This window comes from Xyrauchen texanus, chromosome 27 (assembly GCF_025860055.1).
Source record: "Xyrauchen texanus isolate HMW12.3.18 chromosome 27, RBS_HiC_50CHRs, whole genome shotgun sequence".
In the NCBI taxonomy this organism is placed as follows: domain Eukaryota; kingdom Metazoa; phylum Chordata; class Actinopteri; order Cypriniformes; family Catostomidae; genus Xyrauchen; species Xyrauchen texanus.
The window spans coordinates 3,908,735-3,935,687 of NC_068302.1; the positions used below are offsets into that span (position 1 = coordinate 3,908,735).

Genomic DNA, 26,953 nt, shown 5'->3' on the forward strand with positions numbered 1-26,953 from the left:
GGGTTGCAAAGTCATCCTGATACACTCACACTAATAAAATGTATATGGGTGACTGTGCACCCCAACTCCAGCATTTACTCTCAGGTTGAGGGTGTCTTTACAAATAACCATGAAGGTTTCCATGTCCTGGATGTTTTCAAAAACAAAAGTGAAAGGCTCCATGGCATAGCACTCCATTGACTCCTTCAGCACCCTCCACGCATTCATTTGGTCATCATGATCCATCAACATGTATGATGGTTCTTGAACCTGGCCAGTGAAAAGCCCAAGACTGTTCCTCACAATGTATTCTGCCTGGTACATATGTTTCAATGTGAGGGGCAGCTCCTCCACTTCCACCTGTTCCTCCTATGATAAAGTAAAATACCATAAATTAAGACTACACTACAACATAAGATGTTTTGGGTCTTTCAAAAGGGGCCTAAAGACATATTTTCAGCATAAATTAAATAGTTATGAGTAATGGTTTGTATATTATTGTATTTTCATTAGGCTATTAATTGCGAACCTTTGTATTGTTTTTATTTGTAAGCCACTTTGGACAAAAGCATCTACTAACTCATATAAACCATAACATGCACAAAGTAAATACAGGTAGGTCTCACAAAATTAGAATATTGTGGAAGTTTGTCAATTTCAAAAATTCAAATGTAAAACTCATACATTATATAGATTCATTAGACACTATGCGAAATATTTCTATTATGCGTGTTAATTTTGATTACTATGGCATATATCTAAAGAAAACCCAAAATTCAGTATCTCACAAAATTAGAATATCACAAACAACCAATAAAAAAACAAGAATTTTTAATACAGAAATGTCAGTCTTCTGAAAACTATGTACACGTATATGCACTAAATACTTGGTTGGGCCTCCGTTTGTTTGAAATACTGCATCAGTGTGACGAGGCATGAAGGCAATCCACATGTGGCACTGCTGAGGTGTTATGGAAGCCTAGGTTTATTTAAAAGCAGCTTTCAGCTCACCTGCATTGTTGTATCTCGTACCTCCGATCTTCCTGTTGGCAATGCCACATAGATTCCCTTTAGGGTTCAGGTCAGACGGGTTTGCAGGGCAATCAAGCACAGTGACTCCTTGGTCATTAAACCAGGTATTGGTACTTTTAATTGATCAACTGTCACACATTATACATACATTTCTGCACATGGTGAAATAATTGGGCAGGTTCCAATTTCAGTTTATTTTTTATTAATTTGCAAAAACTTCTACAATTCTGTATTTTTCTGTCACTATGGGGTACTGAGTGTAGATTAAGAAGAAAAAAAAATTAACAAATGTCTCTAGGAGATGGCTGCAATGTAACAAAGGGTGAAACATTGACCACGTTTACATGCACCCTCTTAAATAATGGGATTTTAGCAATATTGCGATTATACTTTACCTCGTGTAAACACAATACTTAATAACGTGATTAAGCTCATAATCGCATCAACTATAATCGTATTAAAACAGGTGGCGTAGGCCGTTTTTAATCGCAGTATGCTGCCATGTAAACACAGTAATTGCACTAACTGAAGTGCGTGTGTGTTTTTGTCACGCACCTTAAGGGCGTATTCATTTTAAACTTGACATTAGGACGTTTTCCCTGAACTCTGTCAACACGACTCACTGTCAGCAGTCTGCCTTCATCCAGAAACAGCTCAAATAACGTGACAGCAGTGTATAACACTGTTACAGGCCCCGACATAATATTTCGGTCTTCATCACGGCACAGAATAACAAAATACGTCCATAAGAACCCGTTTGTTATTTAACATACGTAAATTAAAACAGTGGACAGTATAAGAGTTCATCATTTGTGCTCTGCTTTGGGCTATGTGTGAATAATCAGAAAATAAAAACTGCTAGTAGGAGTGAAGAGGTTTGCTCCAGTCATGTAAACATCTTACTGCAATTAACTCTGATCATTGGAAATAATCGCAATATTGGTGTACATGTGAATGTATGTGCACAATGTATTATTGGCTGTGAATACTTTCCGGATGCACTGTAATGTATGTGCACAATTTTTTTAGCCTGTGTGCACTAAATGTATCCTGTCTCAAATGTTTTCTTATATACCTTAAAATGTAACACCACTTGACCCATGGTGAAATGCTGTTTTGTCTCACTATACACAGTGTACTGTATATGGTTGAAATGACAAACCCACTTGACTTGAACTGTTTGTTACGATCTTCTATTTTTGAATATATCACGTGACGTAACATGTTGTATAAATCTATATAATGTATCAGTTTCAAGTTTTACATTTAATTCAGTAATTCACACACTTTTCCACAATATTCGAATTTTTTGAGACCTACCTGTATAGAATGCATACGTGAAAATTGTTGTCTGTTTAGTTTGGCCATACCTTGACTATTTGGGGTCGAGAAATCCTATAAATAGGTGGTAGGGTGCCTGCCATCAGCTGTTCTGCCTCCTCTGTCCAGAAAGCAAAGCGCTGCCCGAAGTTCTGCCCATGCCTATTCAAAAGTATGGTACTTTTAATGTAGCATAATTTTAAAGCAGACCAATGTTTTACAGCTTGCAATGTGTCCTACCTTGCAATCGACAATTTCTCCAGAATCTGGAGACACCACCACTTCCGAATAGATGGTATGTCAGTCTGTAATACACATGTAATATTGGAGTCTTGCATTGTTTGTTTTTTAACATTCTTTGATACATATACATTCCATGAATTACAACTTACATCCAAAAAGTGAAACATGGCACCAGTACAGATGCAAAGGGCATACTGTTAAAGAGAAAAATAATGATTACGGAGATTTAGGACAAACAGGAGAAATTTAGTAGAAATTGTATAAGTTTACCATAAGCATGAATATCCCACAGCTCTGTCCATCTGACTGAACTGGAAATGGCTGAAAAGTAATATACAGTTACTCAGATGTGATGTTGACAACCATATATAGTGTCCGCTGAGCAAAATGAAATAGCAAAATTACATATTAAGCAAAGTTACATCAAAATCTTTGCCCGTCTTCTCCACCCACGGTCCATTAGCCACTGCTCCTGCAAGTTGTCTGGAAAAAATTATGCAAAACTGAATCCATAGAACAAGGTTTTTGCCTCAATCCTAAAGCCAGAGAACAAGGCTTTTACTCAAACCTAAAGCCAGAGAACAAGGCTTTTACTCAAACCTGAAGCCAGAGAACAAGGCTTTTACTCAAACCTAAAGCCAGAGAACAAGGCTTTTACTCAAACCTAAAGCCAGAGAACAAGGCTTTTACTCAAACCTAAAGCCAGAGAACAAGGCTTTTACTCAAACCTAAAGCCAGAGAACAAGGCTTTTACTCAAACCTGAAGCCAGAGAACAAGGCTTTTACTCAAACCTGAAGCCAGAGAACAAGGCTTTTACTCAAACCTGAAGCCAGAGAACAAGGCTTTTACTCAATCCTAAAGCCAGAGAACAAGGCTTTTACTCAATCCTAAAGCCAGAGAACAAGGCTTTGCCTGAACAGGATATCAGTCCATTTCACTCAGTTTGATCTGTATTTGTTAAGGCTGTTACACAGTGTTGTTCAGGATTAACTGGATGAAAAAAAAAAAATTTTATTCCCATAGTAGCATGTAACTACATGCACTTTCTGTTCTCTGTGTTAGCCTTAATCGGTCACAGGTCAAACCTTGCTAATGTCCTCTGCTTATGCGTTTCAAACCTAAATATGGTTCGGTATTTCTCATCTCCAAACCCATTTGGACATAATGAGTCCAGAAAAATAGCCTCCTTCTTAGCAACTAATAACACCTATGAAGAACATACCCTATTAATGTCAGCTATAGGGGCACCAACTGGTTTAAAAATAGAGGAAAAACTAAAAAACAATGTAACTACACAAAGCATGTAGTGGCTTGCTGTTTGTGACCCCCTAGACCATGCTGGCAAAATGATGATATCTTTAGATTCCACATTGTCCTATGAAAAAAAAAAAAATATGTTCAGATCTCCTTGGACATATCTTCACTTAAAGAGGTGTATCTGCTGGACTTGTCAACACATTATGCAACTTACCGGCAAACTAGGTTCACTTAGTTTCCATTTAGGGACTTCAAATAGGTCAGCAATGTGGACATCCATTCCCTGAATAAAATTGTATGTCTGCATTTCATATACATATATCTCACAAAAGTGAGTACCCCCCCTCACATTTTAGCAAATATTCTGTTATATCTTTTCATGGGACAGCACTATAGAAATGAAACTTTGATGCATCTTAAGGTAGTCAGTGTATAGTTTGTTATGCAGTATAGATTTATTGTCCTCTGAAAATTACTCTACATACAGCCATTAACGTCTAAACAGCTGGCAACAAAAGTGAGTACACCTCACAGCGAATGTCCTAATTGTGCATAAACTGTCAATATTTTGTGTGAGTACCATTATTATGCACTGCCTTAACCCCTACAGACTTGAAATTCACCAGAGCTGCATAGGTTTCTATAGGAATCATCTCCCAATCCTTCATGATGACATCAGAGCTGGTGGATGTTACACTCCTTGCTCTCCTCCACCTTCCACTTTTGTTACCAGCTGTTTAGACGTTAATGGCTGTATGTAGAGTTATTTTTAGAAGACAAAACATCTATACTGTTATACAAGCTGTACAGCAACTACCTTAAGATGCTTCACAGTTTCATTTCTATAGTGTTGTCCCATGAAAAGACAAAGCATTTGGGAAAAATGTCAGAGGTGTACTCACCTTTGCACAAATTTATGTGTAAGTCATCAAGGTAAATACAAATACATACATGTCTCCTGGCTGCAGCCTCTACCAGCCTGAAGCACGCATTCCCAATCTGAAAGCACAGAATGTTTTGCATAATTACAATAAAGGCATTAGAACCATCCAAACTAGGGCTGAACGATATTCTGTTTTAGCATCAACATCGCGACGTGCGCATGCGCACAAGGAAACACCACCAATTTGTCTGATCACTTAAAACGGCACCACAAAGCGCTTTACGACGGATACAAAGTCCATTTCCTCACAGAGGACTTCGAGATAAAAAGTCGCAGTTTGCAGACGGCATTTTTCCCGGAGAGTCATACAGCCGAGAAAATCGCAGAGGCCCTGAGAGAAGCGGTGACGGCGTGGGGCTTAGATGAGACACGTCAAGTCTGTATAACAACAGATAATGCAGCGAACATGGTGAATTATTGACTTTAGCCTGGATTGATGGCTCACAATATCGCAATATATATCGTTGGAAAAAAATATCGCAATGTATTTTTTTTCCAATATCGTGCAGCCCTAATCCAAACTCTTTACAGCAATATCCACTTACATTGCTCTCCACCTGTTTATCTAGCCCCAGGCTCCAAAAGTCCTCCCTTCGAAGACAAACTGGGCCATCCAGAACAACAATTTCTTTTGCTGGACGTGTTCTGTCTAGCACATAGGTCAGCTAGAAATAAACAAATATCCCTGTTAGGAATGAGCAATCATGCATTTATTATTTAAAGCACACTAACAAGCTGTGCATGTGAACATCCAGTTTAGTTTGGCACTCACCACTTGTTCTTGCTGAGGACACAACCTCTTGGACCACAGTGGACCTTTATTGGCATACTGGTGGTCCACCATTCCAATGTCTTCTGCATCGTTTTGGCTGCCCTCAGATTCATGGCTATGATCTACACAACAGTAAAGTAAATACTAATCATCATTGTCAAGTGTCATGTTTATATTTGCTATGTCACCAAGTAGGATTATTACAATACCTTGTGGCCGAAAGTAGGGCCTTAGCTGCGCAACATTAACTTTCTGTATTTTCCCTGACATAGCCACACTTGCCACACCCTTCTCGGTCAAGGATGTGAGGGTGAATGGCCCTTGGTGGAGATCCTGCAAACAATTTCCCTTCTTCACCTTCTTTTTGGGCTCCCCAATTAGGACCTCGTCCCCTGCCTTAACTGAGCACTGGCGAACCCCTTTCCTTTTCTTTGCCTCAAAAGCCTTTTTTTGTTTCCCCTGTGCCTTTTCAATGTTTTTACGTACCTTAAAGATAAGAATATATTACTATGCGAACATTCTTATTCAAATTGAACATGCCATCCACACAACTCTGAACAAACCGTTTCATTGAGGGCCTTGACTCCAGCTAGTTTTAGCTCCAGCTCCTCCTCTGGGTCCGCCAATTCAAAGGCAGCATCTGTCTCACAGACATTTAATGCCTGTGGTAGACGGGGTGCCTATTGTACATTAAAAAGTACGGGCTGTACTTGGTGGATCTCTAATTTGAAACAAAATGTTTTGCATCAAATCACAAAATAAAACTCTTAAAACATGTATGCAATATACATTATCTAGTCATTTTGAATAATAACCTGTTTTGCAGTGTTTATTCCATAAACTATGGCCTGCAAGTGGATGTCCCAATCATCATGGTGCTGATTAACATATTTTCTGAGAGTCCTCTTTACATTTTGATTAGTTCTCTCATCCTTCAACATAGAAAGGAATTACTACATGCACTTTAGTATACATTGGCTAAAGTTGACTTTACTGTTTAGCGGGATGTCATGATGGCACACTTACTTGGCCGTTTGACTGTGGATGGTATGCACTTGTGATGGCATGCTTGATGTTCAGCGCCGCAAATATGTGTGCATTAAGCTGTACATAATTCAGACACACATGGTTATTTTCAATATTTATTGGTCTCAGAAATGACCAATGACCGCTTAAAACAGCGTGAATTGTGATGATGTCATATGTCCTGTATGAAGGGAGAGGGTAATAAGGACACATACCTCGTTAACAAATGCACGGCCCCTGTCAGTGATGATTTTCCGGACCATACCAAACGTGTAGAGCTTTGACACAAGTGCCTCAGCCACCTCAGTGCTGGAGCCACACTTCAAAGGCTCAGCGATAACCCACTTGGTGAAAAGGTCTGTCACCGTGAGGACGTATTGATGGTCTTTCATGGTTTTTTCAGTGGACCAATGAGGTCCATACCGACCACCTCCCATGGCTCTTTCACCTGTAGAGATATGTAATATTACCACATCACCTAACGTGTCGCTTCAAGTGGTACACCAAGTTAAGCTCTACCTTAATAGGGTGAAGGGCAGGAGACACAGTCTTTATGGGGTCGTTCTTTTGGCATCTGTGACAGCTTTTGACCTGATGGATACATTTGTTATTTAGACCAAATAATTATCTTAAGTCAAACAAAGCCACTAAATCAATTCATTGCCTTAAAGCCATAATGTTAAATTCCATGAAAGTTCCAAAAAGTACCCAATCTGCTACATCTGCCTTTATGTTATCCCAGTAGTACCCCACAACAACCCTGTCCATGGTCGCCCTCACGCCCCCATGGTTCCCTGTGCCAGGGTTGTTGTGGCACTCCTCCAGGACAGCCCGCCTCTGCTCATCAGACAGCACAACCAGCCTCATGAATTGTGCACTGGGGCCAATGTAGAATAATTTACTTTCTGTGATAGACAAACAATGTTTGTTACGTAATGATTTTGCTGCTTTGTTTGGTATTACAATACAGTGCATTATGTGCACATGTGTCTTTGTTCAGGGATGCAAACACCTGTGGTGAAAAATGTTGGCGGTTACTATGTCTGACTAGATGGACTGACATGACATGTTCACACGTGTTAACTAAAACAATGCTAATATTATTTCAAATACCCACACTCACGTACCTCTTATAACGAAATGTGCAGCCATTCGTGAGACCTTCTTCTTCAACGCCGCATCCACCAACCCGTCAACCAAATATTGTCTAACGGCAGCGTAAAGGGCAAACTTCTCATTTCTTCCGCTGAACTCCATTTTCTTTCGCTGTGAGTGAATGAAAGTCTCGCGGTACAAATATGCGCATGCGTAGAACAGATCGTGCAGTGTCGTAAATCAAAATCAACGTCGCAAAACAGAATTATCATTTGCGCATGTGCGTTCTCTACTACGTAATTACGCGCATGCGTAGAACGGATCGTGCAGGTGGAACGGATCGTGTACCGACAAGGTGGAACACACCAATGCTGATGGTGAGGATGTTTTAAAAAAAAAATACATAGCCTATTTAGTTTTATATAGTAACACGTTGATTTACCTGCAGTAATCAATGGCAATATATTAGCCTACTATATTAAGGTCACTTGTAATATCACAATTAGTCAGTGTCTTACTGAACGTGTATATTGGTTTTTCTATTCTAATTGGATTTATTTGGTAAATGTAATTGTTAAATTATTAATGATATTAGCCTTGTTTAAACAGCATTTAACCAGTGGGAATTATTTTAGGAATCTATGCAGCCACCAAGTCAAACGAAATCTGTTAATATATATTGTGAGTGTGAGGGAATTCAAATAAATTGGTAAGGAAGTCAGAGTTGTTAATATTTTTTGTTTTGTTTAAATTCTTTTTTTTTTTTTTACTAAATTATGCAAAGTGCCCTTTTTTTCCACTTGAGCCCCTGCCCCCAAAAATGTCTGTGCACGTCCCTGCACAGAGATGCCGGTATTAATCCCGAGAAAAAAATTTTAGGAAAGAGCTTTCCCATAATTTGTGCTCGTATTCACACACATCCCAGGACAATTGTAAAGAACAAATTGACCAAGATTTGATGTCTAAAGTAAAGCGTCTTGAATTTACTGATAACTGCATCTTTTCTCTCGAGAAGCCCACTGTTTCATCGTTTTGTAAACAAATAAATTGTGTATGGTAAAATTAAACTGACAGTTACTTTAATTGTCTGCGTGGATGGCGAGTATCTCCCTGGTCCAGGGACGGACTGACAATCTGTGCGTTCGGGAAAAGTCCAGAACGGCCGTCCAACCGAGGGCCGTCCGTCGGCACAAAAAAAAGTATAATAAAGCAATATGAACAGCCAACAGTAGGGACACTAATACGATCACTTATATGCAACGTGTAAAAAAAAAAAAACTGAGGAAGAAGAGTCGGCCTACTAGCCAGTTTGTGATTCGTCCCCGGCCGCAGTCAGATTTGTAATGGAAGCAGGTCAGTTTAGAAAAATGTACAGTTTTGTACATGAGCTGCAGCCAGGACGAAATTAACCCTTTCGCACGTACGATCACACACACACACACACACACCAGTGTGATTAGAACGGTCAGTGCACCGTGATTAGCTGCTAATATTAAATGTGCTTTCGCGCGTTGGCTGGCGCTGAGCCAGAGACGGACGCGCTCAGCGCTGTCATATCACAACTTAGTTTTCAGTGTTTTCAACCACATAATGTTTCTTTTAGGTTTTAGGTTTCAGACATATAATTTCATTTCACATACGTAGGTACTAAACAAACAATACAATACATTTAGAGAGACATAGCGTTTGTAAAATACACACTGATGTCTATGGAAACGGCAATAATATTCCTTTCCATAATAATTAGACACGTTTTATTCATATCAATCAGATACACATTGTGAAAGTAACTTTAAAGTTTACTCTATTCTTCTCCCAGTTCACCGGTCACTTACTTTCATGTATTTTGGGAGAAGTGGATGAATTAACGTGTTGTAGCCTAAATCCAACAGATCCGATTCTCTGAACTGTGGCACTATGACGGCGCCCATCGCTCACAGCTCAACTAACGCGATCGTTATAAAGGTGTTTAGACAACAAAACTCACCCACTTGCATTTATTTGACAATCTGAATATCAGATATTTCATGCTAACATGCTAACAAATGTGTGAATATTTTTAATAAAAAAGGAAAAACGGCATAAAGCATATCATCATTCATTCAGTGCTGTTGTGGCTGCGGTGTGTCACGTGACAAGCAATGACGCGTCACCATGGAAACCATAAAGTAAATAACGGTCTAAATAACAGTCAGTCAGAATATTTTACGTGTTTTACTAGTGTCTGTTGCGCGGCTAGTGGCGAATGGCCGGATGATGGGCCTATTTGGGAGAAAGTCCAGGGCTGTTTTTTAGCCCCAGTCCGTCCCTGCCCTGGTCCCTGTATGACATTTTCATGATAGCCCAAGAATAATAAAGATTGAAAAGATGAATTCATTGTATTGATGTGCATTGCAATTATATTAATATTAAATAATAGAAAATTATATTAAATTTTTTTTTTTTATGATACTACCCTGCAACAGTTAAGTTGTGCATTCGATTCAGTAATCGAGTTTTAATTTAGTTTGATTCTAAACAGGCCTACCTTCCTAAAAATAAAGACTACGAAGACAAGGTAAAACTATTTTTTTTTTTTGCTTCAGGCATTAGCATTTATTGCAATCAAAAATTATTATTCATCTGCCATTTATTTTCTGGTGTGGTTTTTTTTTTTTTTTTTTTTTTTTGTTTTGTTTTGGACCAGCTCTGCCATTTTTTTTTCTGTATGCCTTAAGCATTTTTTAAACTTTACAAATAAAACAAATTAGTAATATACACACTGTATGCCAACTATTGAACTGTGATTAAGCATTGAGGCAAATGCCATCTTTTCAATCATGATTTCTACAAGCAGTAAAATAAAAGCTATTTTTGGAGAAAACCGATATGTATCATTTCAAACCTAATGTGTTGGAAAATAGCAATAAATACATTTTCTGTAGGCCTATCATTATGTTCTGTCCCTTTATTGGGTTAAGAAAATAAATGTATTAACAAACAGTTTGCCTGTCTAAGGTTGCAAGTGCTGTGGTGAGCTAAAAAGCTATATCGAGTCATTTCAAAACTGGTAAAAGTGTAGCTATCTGGTTGTGTTTCTTATGTAAGTGGACTTTAGCCTATTCACCGTATTTTCACTTGGCCCACATTCATCTTCGAAAATTATATTCATGGAGATTGTAGGGGAGAGCGGGGCACAAACTAACACTTTTAGTTTTCTTAAGTTTGTGTAAATACACTTTAGGTTAAATTTTGTATTTTAATTTTCACATTAATTTTACACGTCTGGTACAAATATGTGGTCTTGTACTTTTTTTCACCATCTACCTGGAAAAAATCAAAGTGAAATTAAGAATAAAATGCCTATGGGGCATGCTGTAACCGGTGCGGGGACATTTGTAACATGACCATATTACAGCGTAAAATCCCCCTCTAACAACTGAATTAATCTACATGAATTAAAATAAATCGAAGACAAACAAAAAAAATGTATGGCAATAAAAGTAATTGTAGCAAGGATCTTTGTTCAGGGCAATGGAGGAGTCAGGAGTCAACGAAGCAGGTTCAAGGTCAGTTCTTTAATTTGCAGTAGGCTACACACACACACACACACACACACACACACACACTTACTTTATCATGTATGATATAGCAGTAATTCTGACACTTGACAAAGAACACACCACAAAGCCATATTTCTCCCCTGTTTCAGGTTTGGAGTGTTCCCTAAATGAGACGACACTTATATTTCATCACAATTTACAAACAATTACAAACTGGTAACCATAATTATTATAAATATTATTAAATACCCTAAGTATTCCTACATCTGCAACATTCAACTGCACCATATATGAGGGGTAAATAAAGCTCCAATATTCATTGTGCTACATTCTGAATTAAAAAGTCACTTATTTTATCACATCAGGTTGGTGAGGCTGTAAATGTACCCAATTGATTTTTTTTGTTGAAAAAAGTCACACAATGCCATGAATAAAAAAAATAAAGTCATCGGTTTATAACAGTCGAATGTTTTTTAAACCACGGTACGCAGTGAAACTGTTGAAACTATTCTGCATGCAAACTTTCTCCTTTGTATGATAAATATGTCATCACTATGACACACACCCTTCACGGCTCTGCTTTTGTTCACTCAGACACGTCCCGGGATTGACCCAGGCAATGTTACTAGGGTCTGATCCAGGGATCAAATTTGTGGGCCTTCTGGCACTGGCTTGCGTTCACAGAGACTGCTCCCAGGCATTGATCCCGTGATATCCTGGGACCAGTGTGAATGAAGTTTTAGATTTGCTGAAAAGTGTGACATATGGGCTGTTAATAACCTAAACAATCTTAGGGTAAAATGGGCTTTTCAAACTTAAAGCTATATTTGTTTCTATCCAAATGTTTTTCTACCAAATGATAAGTGTTGCCTTTTTGACCTGTAGTTCACTTTTGGAAAGGCATATGCTGTGTATATATACACTAACGGAGTACTTTATTAGGAACACTATGGTCCTCAAAGTGCCCAATGTGGTCTTCTGCTGTTGTAGCCCATCTGCCTTAAGGTTTGATATGTTGTGCATTCTGAGATGCTATTGTAGCATGTCTGGATCGGACACCCTCACACACAAAGATCGCACAACCACTTGAGGAGATCTAATCCTCCTGTTTAATCTGTAACAATGAAAGATCATCAGTGGATCAACAGGGCATCAGCTTTTCTCTCTCTCTTCCAAATACACACAGAGAAAAGCAACAGTGCATATGCTCATCAGCCTCGCGCACAGTCTCAGTCTACCTATCGCATGTTTTAGCAAAACAATTTATACATTTTTTTTTTTTTAAATAAAATATTAACTATAATATAGCAATAAATATAAATAGTTACATTTCTTGTCTTCCTTATGAAACATCACATTAATATTCTTATTTCAATACTTTATAATACATTACAATATATGATATCCTAGATTACGTTAATATTATATCCTAGATTACGTTAACATATGCATTTATTCAAATGTTTGTTATAGCATACTATAATGAAATAAAGAAACAATAATAATAATACTATTCATATACTGTACATAAATCCAAATTAAACATTCAATGTATTTAACACCAGTCTACATGCAGGCCGCACCACGTGCATCACACACAGGATGAATCATTAAATACAATTATTTTCCCTTATAACACTACGTACAATATACGTTCATTAACATTCAACCAGATCTCTTTTTTTTATAAAGCATAACCAATTAACCAACATACCTGTAACAATGATAGATCATCAGTGGATCAACAGGGCATCATCTTTTCTCTCTCTTCCAAATACACACTGAGCATAAGATGCTAATTAGTTAGATTTTTATGAAATTCATCATAGCGCTAATTACAATTAAACACATCACCACTAACACGATCAAATGCTGCCATCGCTTAAATCACACTTATTGAGCAATCAGTATATATTTAGACAAAAAATATCATCTTACCAGAGATTCACAGAGAAAAGCAACAGTGCATATGCTCATCCGCCTCGCACGTAGACTGAGGCTATCGCATGCCGCACAAGGAAAACCCTGGAGGTGTCCCACCCCAAACAAATACCCGAAGAAAAGTTTTGCTACTATAACATTATTTTCTTTTAACTTATGAACAATAACGGGAACAACATTTCTAATTTTTAATAACAAGACATAACTGAGATTGAACATAAATACAGACAATATATTTGAAAATAATACAAATACAAAAGAAAAACTCACTTGCTCCCTACAATTGTACACAGTGGTCCCTGGAGGTGGGGGTAGCCTTATGCTAAAAAGCTTTAAATAATTTTTTTTTTTCACATCAATCTACACTCCATACCCCATATTGACAAAGCAAAAACCATATTTTTGATAACTTTGCACATTTATTAAAAAGAAAAAACAAAAATATCACATTGACCTAAGTATTCAGACAATTAAATCAGTACTTGAAGCACCTTTGGCAGCGATTACAGCCTGAAGTCTTTCTTGGGTATGATGCGACAAGCTTTGCACACCTGGATTTGGGGATTTTCGGCCATTCTTCCCTGCAGATCCTCTCAAGCTGTCAGGCTTGATGGGGACTGTCGGTGGACATCCATTTTCAGGTCTCTTCAGAGATGTTCGATTGGGTTCAAGTCTCTGGCTGGGCCACTCAAGGCCACTCAACAGAGATGTCTCTAAGCCACACTTGCATTGTCTTGGCTGTGTGCTTAGGGTCATTGACCTGTTGGAAGGTGAAATTTTGGTCCAGTCTGAGGTCCTGAGCACTCTGGACAAGGTTTTCATTAAGGACATCTCTGTATTTTGCTGTGTTCAGTTTTCCTTCAACCCTGACCAATCCTTCAGTCCCTGTTGCTGAAAAACACCCCCACAGCATGATGCTACCACCATGCTTCACTGTTGGGATGGTATTCAGAATAAGAATGAGATTTATTGCCAAGTATGCTTTCACATACAAGGAATTTGTCTTAGTGACAGAAGCTTGCAGTGCACAAACAATAGAACAACAAGACAGAGATAAAAACATTTTTTTTTAATAAAAATAAAAAGCAAATAGAAAATATAAATATTTATAGAAATACACAGAAAGACAAAATATGTGTACAGTATACACCAATCAGCCACAACATTAAAAACCACCTGACTAAGATTGTGTGGGTCCCCTTCATGCCACCGAAACAGCGCCATCCCGCATCTAAGAATAGCATTATGAGATGATATTCTTCTCACCACAATTGTACAGAGCAGTTATCTGAGTAGCCGAAGACTTTGTCAGTTCTAACTAGTCTGGCCACTCTCAACAGACCTCTCTCATCAACAAGGCATTTCTGTTCACAGAACTGCCACTCACTGGATGTTTTTGTTTTGGCACCATTCTGAGTAAACTCTAGAGACTGTTGTGCATGAAAATCCCAGGAGATCAGCAGTTACAGAAATACTCAAACCAGCCCACATGGCACCAACAATCATGCCACGCTCCAGATCACGGAGATCAAATATTTTTTTCCAAAATGTCAGCTGAGGACATGTGAGGTGCCTATTTCTCAAACTAGAGACTCTGATGTACTTATCCTCTTGTTTAGTTGTACATTTGGGCTTCCACATTTCTTTCTGAAAATTGTAGTGTACACCATTGGATCTTCAGTTTTTTGGGCAATTTAAGCATTGTATAGCCTTCATACCTCAAAACAATGATTGACCAACACGTTTCTAGAGAAAGCTGTTTCTTTTTTGCCATTTTTAACCTAATATTGACCTTAAGACATGCCAATCTATTGCATACTGTGGCAACTCAAAAACAAACACAAAACAATGTTAAACTTCATTTAACGAACCAAATAGCTTTTCATCAGATTTGATAAAAAATGACTTTTTCAAATAGTGATGATGCTGTTTTTACATCAGTAATGTCCTGAGTATACTTTGTGATCACTGATTCTTGAGATAAGTGACGAAACATGTTTAAAAGTTTCTATTACAAAGAGAAGAGTTTCTATTTTTTTTTATACTAAATTCATTTGAAATGTTTAAATTTGTAGACAAAGGTCTTAGCTAACGAACGATGTAAGGGAACAGGTTTTTATAAAAAAGCTTATTTTTTCTTCTGAAAATTGACATTTATTCACTTCATAACTTACTGTCATTTGTGTCAACTCCATCAGACACACCAAAAAGTGTGCTATTTTAATTTGATTCATCCAACAAGTGTAAAGTTTTAAATATCTAATAATATTGTTCAGTAAAGGAGTTAAGTGATAAAATACATTTTCTCTCTCTCTCTCTCTCTCTCTCTCTCTAGAGAGAGAGACACATAGTTAGGATGGAAAAATATTCAATTTAGTCAACTCCGTCAGAATTTATGTGTATATGTGTATATGTGTATATATATATATATATATATATATATATATATATATATATATATATATATATATATATATATATATATATAAAAAATTCTGACGGAGTTGACTAAATTGAATATTTTTCCATCCTAACCATGTGTTGTACACTGGAGCCATTTTTCCCCCTCAGTTGAAGATGCCTCTATAAAGTAAACTAAACAAAAATGCCAAAATTTATCCCACAATTTTAACAGAAATTATAATAATGAGAATGACAGAGTTGGCAAGTTGATACTGTAACCACAGAGACTTATACATTGTTTGTTTAAAATATTAAAAATATAAATTTTTCCAGGCCACGTGTCCAACTGTTGCATCCACCATGAGCAGGAAGTGGGAAAGGGGTACTCAGAGTTAAAGCTGATCAGGACATTTTCAGATTTTCAGGATTCACAAGTCAAGACACTTCTCAAGTGTAACATTAATTATGATATGACATCATATTCTCATTCCATTTCTTGAAATGTCTATGTTAATGTATCACACGATTCACACATTCATGTCCAATCTATTGAATTTGCCACAGGTGGATCCATAGATCCATAGAAATGGGATGCACCTGAGCTAAATTTCAAGTGTCATAGCAAAGGGTCTGAATACTTATGTCAATGTGATATTTCAGTTTTTATTTTTAATACATTTGCAAAGTTATCAAAAATCTGGTTTTTGCTTTGTTATTATGGGGCATGGAGTGTAGATTGATATGGAAATAAAATAATAGTGCAAAAAAAAAACATCCAGTGAGTGGCAGTTCTGTGGACAGAAATGCCTTGTTGATGAGAGAGGTCAACAGAGAATGGCCAGACTAGTTCGAACTGACAAATCTTCGGTAAGAATGCTATTCTGAGATGCAGGTTGGAACTTTTTTGGTGGCACGAGGGGGACCTTCACAATAGTAGGCAGGTGGTTTTAATGTTGTGTCTGATCGGTGTAAATCAAAATTTGAGAGTTTCTTAATTTTGATTGTTGTGTCTGTAATTTTCAACAGCATTTCCGAGGGCGTCTTGAGCATCTGTTTGCTAAAGGTATGGGCATGCTGGATGTAGCTCTGACTGAAGCATTTCAACTTCTCAGTAATGTGAGTTACACACACACACACACACACACACACACACACACACACACACAGGGAGATGCAATTTATGTTTGTTTGCTCTGATGTTAATTTTCATTAAGTGTTCTTGAAAGCCATTGATATGCAAATCTTCATGCAACATAAAAGTGTCATGTGTTGACATATGCATGAAAGACATATAATTACAGCTGGGTCATTTGAGTGTAATATGGGTGTGTCTTCAGTTCAATGACACAGGTCGAGGCAGTGTGTGCAGTCAGGCCATCATGTTGGTGACTGATGGAGCAGTGGACACATATGATGCTGTCTTTGCAAAATACAACTGGCCGGATAGAAAGGTAAGATGAGTAGATATAAGCTACACACCAGGTCAGCTGACCTAATTTAACACCTCAGCTTCCTTCATCTTGTTGTATGATTCATACAAATAACACTGAGTATGCCATAGCGGGGGTGTGTGTGTGTGTGTGTGTGTGTGTGCAGATGTTGTTGCAGTTTAAACAGAATATATGCAATACAAACAGAATTTTTTTTCTTCAGGGTCATGATCTCTTGTTACCTAAATACAGAAATACTAGGATTTATAGGCAAATGCAAAACCATTTTACATCACAAATTTTCTAACATTCTGATTGGTACAAACATAGGAAGATTACATAAACTATTTCAAACATGATATTCATCCGACTGCCTGACAACAGAAATTTGAGACATAACATTTCTTATCAGAACCATAAATAATTATAATACTTAGTAGGTGTATTGAATTGTAGGTCCTCTTTACTTGTGTTGTCCATTTCTGTGGAAGTTGTTTGCTATGAGGCACCTCATTAACAAAAATTCACATTCCCATGTGAAGAGAACAAACAGGTCATATTTATTTCAACAAGGCTACATGACCTACAACAGACCTTTCTGGAATGCAGTGCCTACAAGGAGACTTGGAAAACAGAACAGAGCAGAATTATAACTAAAGCTTAATAAATGCAGTACAATAGAAATGCATATTCTCTAGGAGCCGGGCTATATGAGTAATCACTGTTACAGCATTTGTCTGTTACAAAATATATGATATTTTGTTGTCTATATTCATATTCAGAACTGTAATTATAAGCAATTTGATGACACTCTTTTCTTGATCAGGATTTTCAAATGTATGAATAAAACATTGCCTTTTGCGAGCAGGAGCCTAGAACAATGCTCAAATATCACTTTTGAAGAAGGAGGGGAAAAAGGTGACCATGTGACAGCAAAAGACACTTCTGATTGGCTCAAGACACCTTTAAGGTGCGACCAAGCTCAACTCAAAATCTCCCTGCCTTAACAAACAGTATTCTTCTCCTCTCTGGAAAAGTTCCAGCAAGACGAGCTTTCATGTAACCACCATGTTAGTTTCCAAGGGAAACTCCCTTGATTCCATGATGTCCCTCGCAGTTGTCCTCTTTCTAAGTCTGTGAAATCTCTAGAAGCCATCTCCTGGAATTCATTGATTTTCCATCATCATTACAGCATGCATAATCAATTTCCTCTGAAATCGACGCTGCATCGGAGCTTCAAGACCATCAAACTCATCAAAGACCTCCTTGAACCAAACCCAAGGAAATCTGGTGCTTTGATATGTAATTTGAGAAATCTGACCTCAAATCCAGGCATTTGAAATTAAGTATTAAGGATTGGTCAGACAATGGTCTGGACTGAACACACAGATTCTGATTACAGATAATTTCCATTCATTTCCATTAATTTTCCATTAATTTTCATTAATAATTCATTACTTGAGCTAAATTCATTACATTATTACATAATGTGTTCGATCCAAGATGGCGGTGCGGTAGAACGCAGCGGCCACTCCGGATCCACAGTGGTGCTATTTTTGTTAAAAAAGCCCGACTTTTGCAACACATGGACATCGGAGCAACCAGTGTTCGTGTCTACCATCGCCAGACACTACTCAAATATAAGACTCATGCAAAAACCAAGCTGCATGATGACCTGCAGGAGGCGCTACGCGTACTCGGCTTGCTGCGGAGACCAGGCCTCCAGCCCTCGGCGTCGCCTGATGCCGGTGGCCGGGGAGAGGACGTCGTAAGCGGTGTGCGAGAAAGCGAAGCGCGGAAAGAGGGCGGGGGTCCATGCTAGGCTAAAAACAAACCCTAGCCGGCCGGCTCTCCCGTCTATCCTGCTCTCAAATGTTTGCTCCCTGGACAATAAATTGGACTATATCCGACTCCAGCAGGCTACGCAGCGTGAGTTTAGAGACTGCTGCGTCTTTGTTTTCACGGAGACGTGGCTCAGCGACAGAGTTCCGGATGCCGCCATTCAGCTAGACGGGCTCGCCTCGTTTCGTGCCGACAGAAATACAGCTCTCTGCGGTAAGACTCGCGGTGGTGGCTTGTGTGTTTACATCAACACGGAATGGTGCAAGAACTCTATGCTAGTCTCTAGTTACTGTTCATCGCTGTTGGAGCTTGTGACTGTTAGATGCAGACCTTTTTATCTACCACGGGAATTCACCACTGTTTGCATAACCGGAGTTTACATTCCCCCAGCGCTAACGCTAAGGAAGCGCTCTGTGAACTGTATGGGGCTATGAGCGAACTGCAGAACGCTCACCCCGACGGACTGTTTATTGTCGCCGGAGATTTCAACCATGCAAATCTCAAGACAGTGCTCCCTAAATTCCATCAGTATGTGGACTTTGCAACGAGAGGGGCGAACGCGCTTGATCTTGTTTACACAAACATCCCAGGCGCGTACCGGGCGGAGCCCCGCCCCCACCTCGGCTACTCAGACCACATCTCTGTTATGTTAATTCCAGCATACAGACCGCTCGTCAGACGCACAAAACCGCTTCAGAAGCAGGTGAAAACCTGGCCAGCAGGAGCCATCTCTGCTCTTCAGGACTGTTTTGAGTGTACTGACTGGCACATGTTCAGGGAGGCTGCAACATATGGCGATTCTACCAACTTGGAGGAATACACAGCATCAGTGACCAGCTACATCAGCAAGTGCATTGATGATGTCACTTTCTCCAAGACCATCACCACACGCTCCAACCAGAAGCCGTGGATGACTGCGGAGGTGCGCACGCTGCTGAGGTCCCGAGACTCCGCCTTCAGAGCAGGCGATAAGGCAGCCCTAAGAACAGCTAGGGCCAAACTGTCACGGGCAATCAGAGAGGCAAAGCGCGCACACGCCCAGAGTATCCACAGTCACTTCCAGGACAGCGGTGACACGCGGCGCATGTGGCAGGGCATCCAGGCCATCACCAACTACAGAACAACATCAGTTGCCTGTGACAAAGATGCCTCCCTTCCAGATGCGCTGAACGACTTCTATGCTCGGTTTGAAGTGCAGAATGACGTGATGGCGAGGAAGTCCACCCCTCCTCTCAACGACCAGGTGCTCTGTCTTACCACGGCAGATGTGAGGAAAACTCTACGTAGAGTCAACCCACGGAAGGCTGCTGGACCAGACAACATTCCTGGCAGAGTGCTCAGAGGATGTGCAGACCAGCTCGCAGATGTTCTTACCGACATCTTCAACATCTCTCTGAGCAGCGCCGTTGTTCCAACGTGCTTCAAGGCCACCACCATCATCCCCATGCCAAAGAAGTCTTCAGTGTCCTGCCTCAACGACTACCGCCCCGTCGCACTTACACCCATCATCATGAAGTGCTTCGAGAGTCTCGTCATGAGGCAGATTAAGACCCAGCTGCCCCCCTCACTAGACCCACTGCAGTTTGCGTATCGTTCAAACCGTTCAACGGACGATGCCATCACCACAACCCTCCATCTGGCCCTCACCCACCTAGACAATAAGGACTCATACGTTCGAATGCTGTTCATAGATTTCAGCTCAGCATTCAACACAATCATTCCCCAGCACCTGATTGGAAAGCTGAACCTGCTGGGCCTGGACACCTCCCTCTGCAACTGGATCCTGGACTTCCTGACTGGGAGACCTCAGTCAGTCCGGATCGGGAACAGCATCTCCACCACCACCACACTGAACACTGGGGCCCCCCAGGGCTGTGTGCTCAGTCCACTGCTGTTCACTCTGCTGACTCACGACTGTGCAGCAATGCACAGCTCGAATCACATCATCAAGTTCGCCGATGACACGACCGTGGTGGGTCTCATCAGCAAGAACAACGAGTCAGCATACAGAGAGGAGGTGCAGCGGCTGACGAACTGGTGTAGAGCCAACAACCTGTCCCTGAATGTCGACAAAACAAAAGAGATGGTTGTTGACTTTAGGAGAGCACAAGGTGAACACACTCCGCTGAACATCGACGGCTCCTCTGTGGAGATCGTCAAGAGCACCAAATTTCTTGGTGTTCACCTGGCGGAGAACCTCACCTGGTCCCTCAACACCAGCTCTATCACCAAGAAAGCCCAGCAGCGTCTCTACTTTCTTCGAAGGCTGAGGAAAGCACATCTCCCAACCCCCATCCTCACTACATTCTATAGAGGGACTATTGAGAGCATCCTGAGCAGCTGCATCACTGCCTGGTTTGGGACTTGCACCGTTTCGGACCGCAAAGCCCTGCAGAGGATAGTGAGGACAGCTGAGAAGATCATTGGGGTCTCTCTTCCCTCCATCAAAGACATTTTCAAAAAACACTGTATCCGCAAAGCAACCAGCATTGTGGACGACCCCACACACCCCTCACACAAACTCTTTACCCTCCTCCCGTCTGGCAAGAGGTACCGAAGCATTCGGGCCCTCACGGCCAGACTGTGTAACAGCTTCTTCCCCCAAGCCATCAGACTCCTCAATACTCAGAGACTGGTTTGACACACACGTGTCCTGAGTTGCACTTTAATAACTGTCACTTTATAACTGTCTGCTACCTCAATAACTGCTATGTGCATAGAACATTATCTCATAGTATGTTATGTTTACATTTTTAGAAACTGTCATCTTTTTGCACTACTGAGTACTGGTCGGCGCTGCACTGTCTATTGTCCTGTTCATTGTCAGTAATTTGTTGTACTGTCCTGTACTTTTTGCACATGTTTGCACGTGCACTTTATATAGGTATATATAGGTATTTTATTTCGTTGTGTAGTCTCATGTGGTCCTATGTTGGTCCTTTGTTGTTTTTATGTAGCACCATGGTCCTGGAGGAACGTTGTCTCGTTTTGCTGTGTACTGTACTAACTGTATATGGTTGAAACGACAATAAAAACCACTTGACACTTGACTTGACTTGACTTGATAATGGAGAATAATGCTGACAGAAGCCCCATTGTTGCTAAATCCCCTACAAGTCCCCCACATGGGCAAGTCAAGCCTGAGGTCTTACATTTAATGGTAGAGAATATTTATAATCAGTTTTCTAAACTGATCATTTGTTATAATCCTTCATATATTGGTGGAGAATGCTAGGCAGATTTCCTAAACCAGTGAGCGTCACTTCTGACTGAATTTGTCAGAGATATATGAAAAAGAAAAGGCTTTTTAGCTCGATACTCCTTTGTTGCAACAGGGACTCTTGGTGATGCTATGAGTGCCGATTCACTCGTGCTCTTCTTCAGGGTGGCCCAGAAAACACTTCCTTATCCCCAAAACAGTTCTCTTGCTCTCCCTGCCATTTTATGCCTGGAACGAGGACACAATTCCAGTCTTGTGAATGCATGTATTGACGTTGACAGTGTGTCAGAAGGCTGCCATGTTCCAACACAAATTATAGACCTCTTTTCTGGACCTGTTTGTCACCTTTGGTACTCCATGATTCAAGCTTCACTGGGTGTGGACGCCCTACCTCACAAATGGCCAGCAAAACACAAATATGGGTTCCCTCCTTTTCACTTGCTACACTAAGTGTTGTGCAAGGTTTGGAAAGACAAGGAAACTATGCTGTTGGTTGTGCCAGATTGACCCATCCACCCTTGGTTTTCTGGAACTGGTAGAGCTGATGGATGACAATTCCTTTTAGAAGAGATCTGCTCTCAATAAATCGAGGCACAATCTGGCATCACCAGACGGAGCTGTGGGGACTCCATGTCTGGCCCTTGAACGGGGCTCATCAGACACTCAAGGTTTATTGCAGCCAGTGCTCAAAACCATATTATGTGCCCAATGTTTTGTCCACTGCCTTCAGGGCTCAGGTTGTCACTTTGCAAGCATTCTCCCCTCCTCTGTTTGAGTCAGATGAGGCTAAGAGGCTACACATGATTTGTCCAGTAAGGGCACTGTGCATAATTGTTGATCGAAGGCTGTCAGTTTAGTTCTTTGTGTGCTTTGAGGGTGCAAAATGTTTGGCCATCTCCAAGCTTTCTCACTGGGTTGTTGATTCCATTGCCTAGCTTACAATTAGCAAGACATGCAGTGGCCCATAGGTGTTAAGGCTCATTCCACAAGGAGCGTGATTTCTTCCTGGACTTGGGCGATAGGGGTGTCTCTAGAACAGTAGTTTTTTAACTATGGATCCCCTTTTTAATTTTTCAATGATGAAACAGCCTACAAGAGAGGAGGTGAACACTCTGACATGCTGGTGTCAGGAGCACAACCTCTCCCTCAACGTCAGTAAGACCAAGGAGCTTGTAGTGGACTTCAGGAGGAAAGACAGAGAACACAGCCCCATCACCATTAATGGAGCACCGGTGGAGAGAGTCAGCAGCTTCAAGTTCCTTGGTGTCCACATCACTGAGGAACTCACATGGTCCTTCCACACTGAGGTCATTGTGAATAAGTCTCACCAGTGCCTCTTCTTCCTGAGATGGCTGAGGTCGTTTGGAATGAACCACCACATCCTCACACGGTTCTACACCAGCACTGTAGAGAGCATCCTGACTGGCTGCATCACCACCTGGTACAGCAATAGCACTGCCCACAACCACAAAGACCTGCAAAGGGTGGTGTGAACTGCCAGACACATCATCGGAGGTGAGTTTCCCTCCCTCCAGGACATCTTTGCAGTGTATGAAAAAAGCTCTGAGGATCATCAGAGACTCCAGCCACCCGAGTCATGGGCTGCTCTCACTTCTACCATCAGGCAGGCGGGATCTTTTTATATATATATATATATATATACTTTTTATTTCTATTGTATGTGCATTCTATATTGTGTGTATTGTTTACTGTACATTGTATATTATTATTATTGTGTTGCGTAATTAGTGTACATTTGATATGTAAATTGGGTTGTGTAAATATGTTGTTTATTGTAAATTGGTATATGTCTCATCACTGTCATGACTGCTATGTTTCTCGGAACTGCACACAAGACTTTCACCCACTGTTGCACTTGTGTATATGATTGTGTGACAATAAAGTGATTTGATTTGATTGATTAACGATATGCCTATAACAGACAGCAGCAGGTATATTAGGCTGCATTTATACATCGTACAGATCGGATATTTTGAGATAGAAAATGTTTGTCCTGTCTGCTTACGCTGTGTTTACTTTATCTTTATTCCTATTCGAGTGTGTCACAAAAGAGGACAAGTTTGCAATCATAAAAATTATAATCCCTGTGAATCCAATTCAATACGTATTAAAAAAAATAATAATAATTCTCATTGTAGGACACAGTTTCTCAAGAGTAGTCAAGCTTCCTTTTCCCTATCCCATGATCCAAATAAAAGCTCTGTCAACTTTTTTTGGCATTGCATTTTCAATGGTCTTTGCAAAGCCAGGCAGATCTCACAAACAATGCCATATGTCCCAAAGTGCTTTTCGTAAAGAAAGAGAGCAGTTCTTATGGAGGAGCTCTCCAACTGTGTCATAGCTCAACTCCTTTCCAAATGGTCAAAAAGACCTGCTGTTTGTGTGTACCAGTGTAGACATTGATGTTACAAGTAAAACAATTGGAGAAGTCAGCCATGATATACAATTTGTGTGGGCTTTGTACTCCGTTTCATATCTGTGCAGGCCATAGATGCAACCATGACCTTAAATATGGATATGTTTCTTCCTGTCATTCTTTTGGCTGTGCTCCGGGTCACTCTTGAGAATACCTGACATAGTCACTCAAATTCAAAGGTGTCGTGGACATTAAAGCAGAATCGTCCTTTGGGCCTGTGGAGGTGGGGGCATGGTTGAGCGTTCTTCCGGAAAGATAGAGAGAGAGCGGTAAGGGTTCACACCTGAGTGCACTCTTGATGATTAACAGCTGTATCTCTTTGCAGAAATGCTGAGGAGAGGGAAAGAACATCAGAGGCGGGAAGAGAGAGACTGGCATGCATGTTCTGTGTATGTCTTCATATTATTGTGTTTGAAGACTTTGCTGGAAAGCAGTATTTTATATAATTTATGTAAAAAATGTATCTTTGTTTGTTGTAAATAAATCCCACGTGGAATGATTCTGCTGACTCCTATAACCACAAACCGTGTTGCACTGGTGCAGAAATCGAATCCCTCGCCAACATGCAGCATACCCAACATCAAGCCCTGCTTAAGCTTCGTAAAGGTCAGGAACGTCGCTTCCACGAGATTCTCCAGGCTCAAGCGGAGCTTACTACGCTAGGAAAAAGCCCCGACCCTGGACACAGCTGCCACCGTGCCTCCATTCGCCCTCATGAAAATTGGGGCAGAAGATGAACCAGAGTCCTTTTTGGACTTGTTTAAAAAGAAACTGCTAAGATTTGAAAGTGGCTGCCATAATGTTTAGTAAAGGAGCTGGAAAGGTTGGTCCTGGTTACTGACTTGCAACAGGCTGCCCCCGATCGAGCTGGAGCATAAAAAATACCTGTGAAGATTAAGGGGGTACATATCAAGCATTGGTGGATTCTGGTTGTAATCAAACCACAATTCACCAACGTTTGATTCAAAACGAGGCATTGGGCACAAATAGGAGGCAGGAGGTAAGGTATGTGCATGGGGATGTTCATGATTATCCTTTGGTTACCCTCAACATTCAATTCCGGGGTAAAAAGCTTAGAGTCGAGGCTGTGGTTAGGGATTTTCCTCTGGAGCAGTTGCAAGATGAGACCATTGGGCACGCCTTTGATCAGGTGAAAGTGATTAATGGTCAATGCCTTCAGCCAGACATTGCACTCGCATATCCATATTTTGCAGTCATTAAGGATTGGTTGTATCGAGTGACACAGGACACTCAGACAAAGTAAAATACAACCCAGTTGTTGGTGCCAAAGACCCATCTGGAAATGTTATTCCAGGCAGCTCATAATAATCCGATGGTGGGACACTTGGGACAGGGAAAAACACTGAACCGTATAATGGCCCATTTCTGTTGGTTTGGCATTCACGGGGATGGGCGCAAGTGCTGTGCAGCATGCTGTGAATGTCAGCTGGTGAATCCACCGGCAGCCCCAAAAGCACCATTGTGCCCTCTACCACTATTCGAAGTCCCTTTTGAAAGAATTGACATGGATCTCATAAGGCCATTAGACAGGACATCATGTGGGCATCACTTTGTATTAGTTCTGGTAGACAATGAAATGTGATATCCGGAAGCAGTGCCTCTGCTCAACATCTCAGCATGTAGTGTTGCAGAGGCAATCTTCAGAATAATCTCCCGTGTGGGGATGTGGTGGTTCATTCCAAATTTCCTCAGCCATCTCAGGAAGAAGAGGCGCTGGTGAGCCTTCTTCACAACGGCCTCAGTGTGGACGGACCATGTGAGCTCCTCAGTAATGTGGACACCGAGGAACTTGAAGCTGCTGACTCTCTCCACCGGTTTCCCCATTAATGGTGATGGGGCTGTGTTTTCTGTCTTTCTTCGTGAAGTCCACTACCTGCTCTTTGGTTTTACTGATGTTGAGGGAGAGGTTGTGCTCCTGACACCAGCATATCAGAGTGTGCACCTCCTCTCTGTAGGGTGTTTCATCATTGTCAGCGATCAGACCTACCACCGTTGTATCGTCAGCAAACTTAATGATGGCATTGGAGCTATGTGTTGCCACACAGTCATGTGTGTATAGGGAATACAGGAGTGGGCTGAGAATACAGCCCTGCGGGGCTCCAGTGTTGAGGGTCAGTGATGAGGAGATGTTGCTGCCCATTCTAACCACCTGACGTCTACCTAACAGGAAGTCCAGGATCCAGCTGCACAGCTAGCTGTTTAAGCCCAGAGCCCGGAGTTTCTCATCAAGCTTGGAGTGCACTATGGTGTTGAATGCTGAGCTGTAGTCTACAAACAGCATTCTCACATATGTGTTCCTTTTTTCCAGGTGGGAGAGCGCAGTGTGTATTGTAGATGCAATGGCATCATCAGTGGAGCGGTTGTTGCGGTAGGCAAACTGCAGTGGGTCCAAAGAGGTGGGCAACACAGAGCAGATGTGATGTCTGATTAGCCTCTCAAAGCATTTGCT

General features: G+C 40.7%; 1 protein-coding gene across 1 annotated transcript in view; it reads left to right on the forward strand.

Moving 5' to 3' along the window:
• cacna2d3a (calcium channel, voltage-dependent, alpha 2/delta subunit 3a) overlaps nucleotides 1-26,953 on the forward strand; it is a 487,702-nt gene that overhangs the window by 261,265 nt on the left and 199,484 nt on the right. The window contains exons 10-11 of the mRNA XM_052094087.1: nucleotides 16,581-16,670; nucleotides 16,892-17,005. Of these exons, the coding sequence (XP_051950047.1) occupies nucleotides 16,581-16,670; nucleotides 16,892-17,005 (204 nt within the window). The remainder of the gene's footprint in view (nucleotides 1-16,580; nucleotides 16,671-16,891; nucleotides 17,006-26,953) is intronic.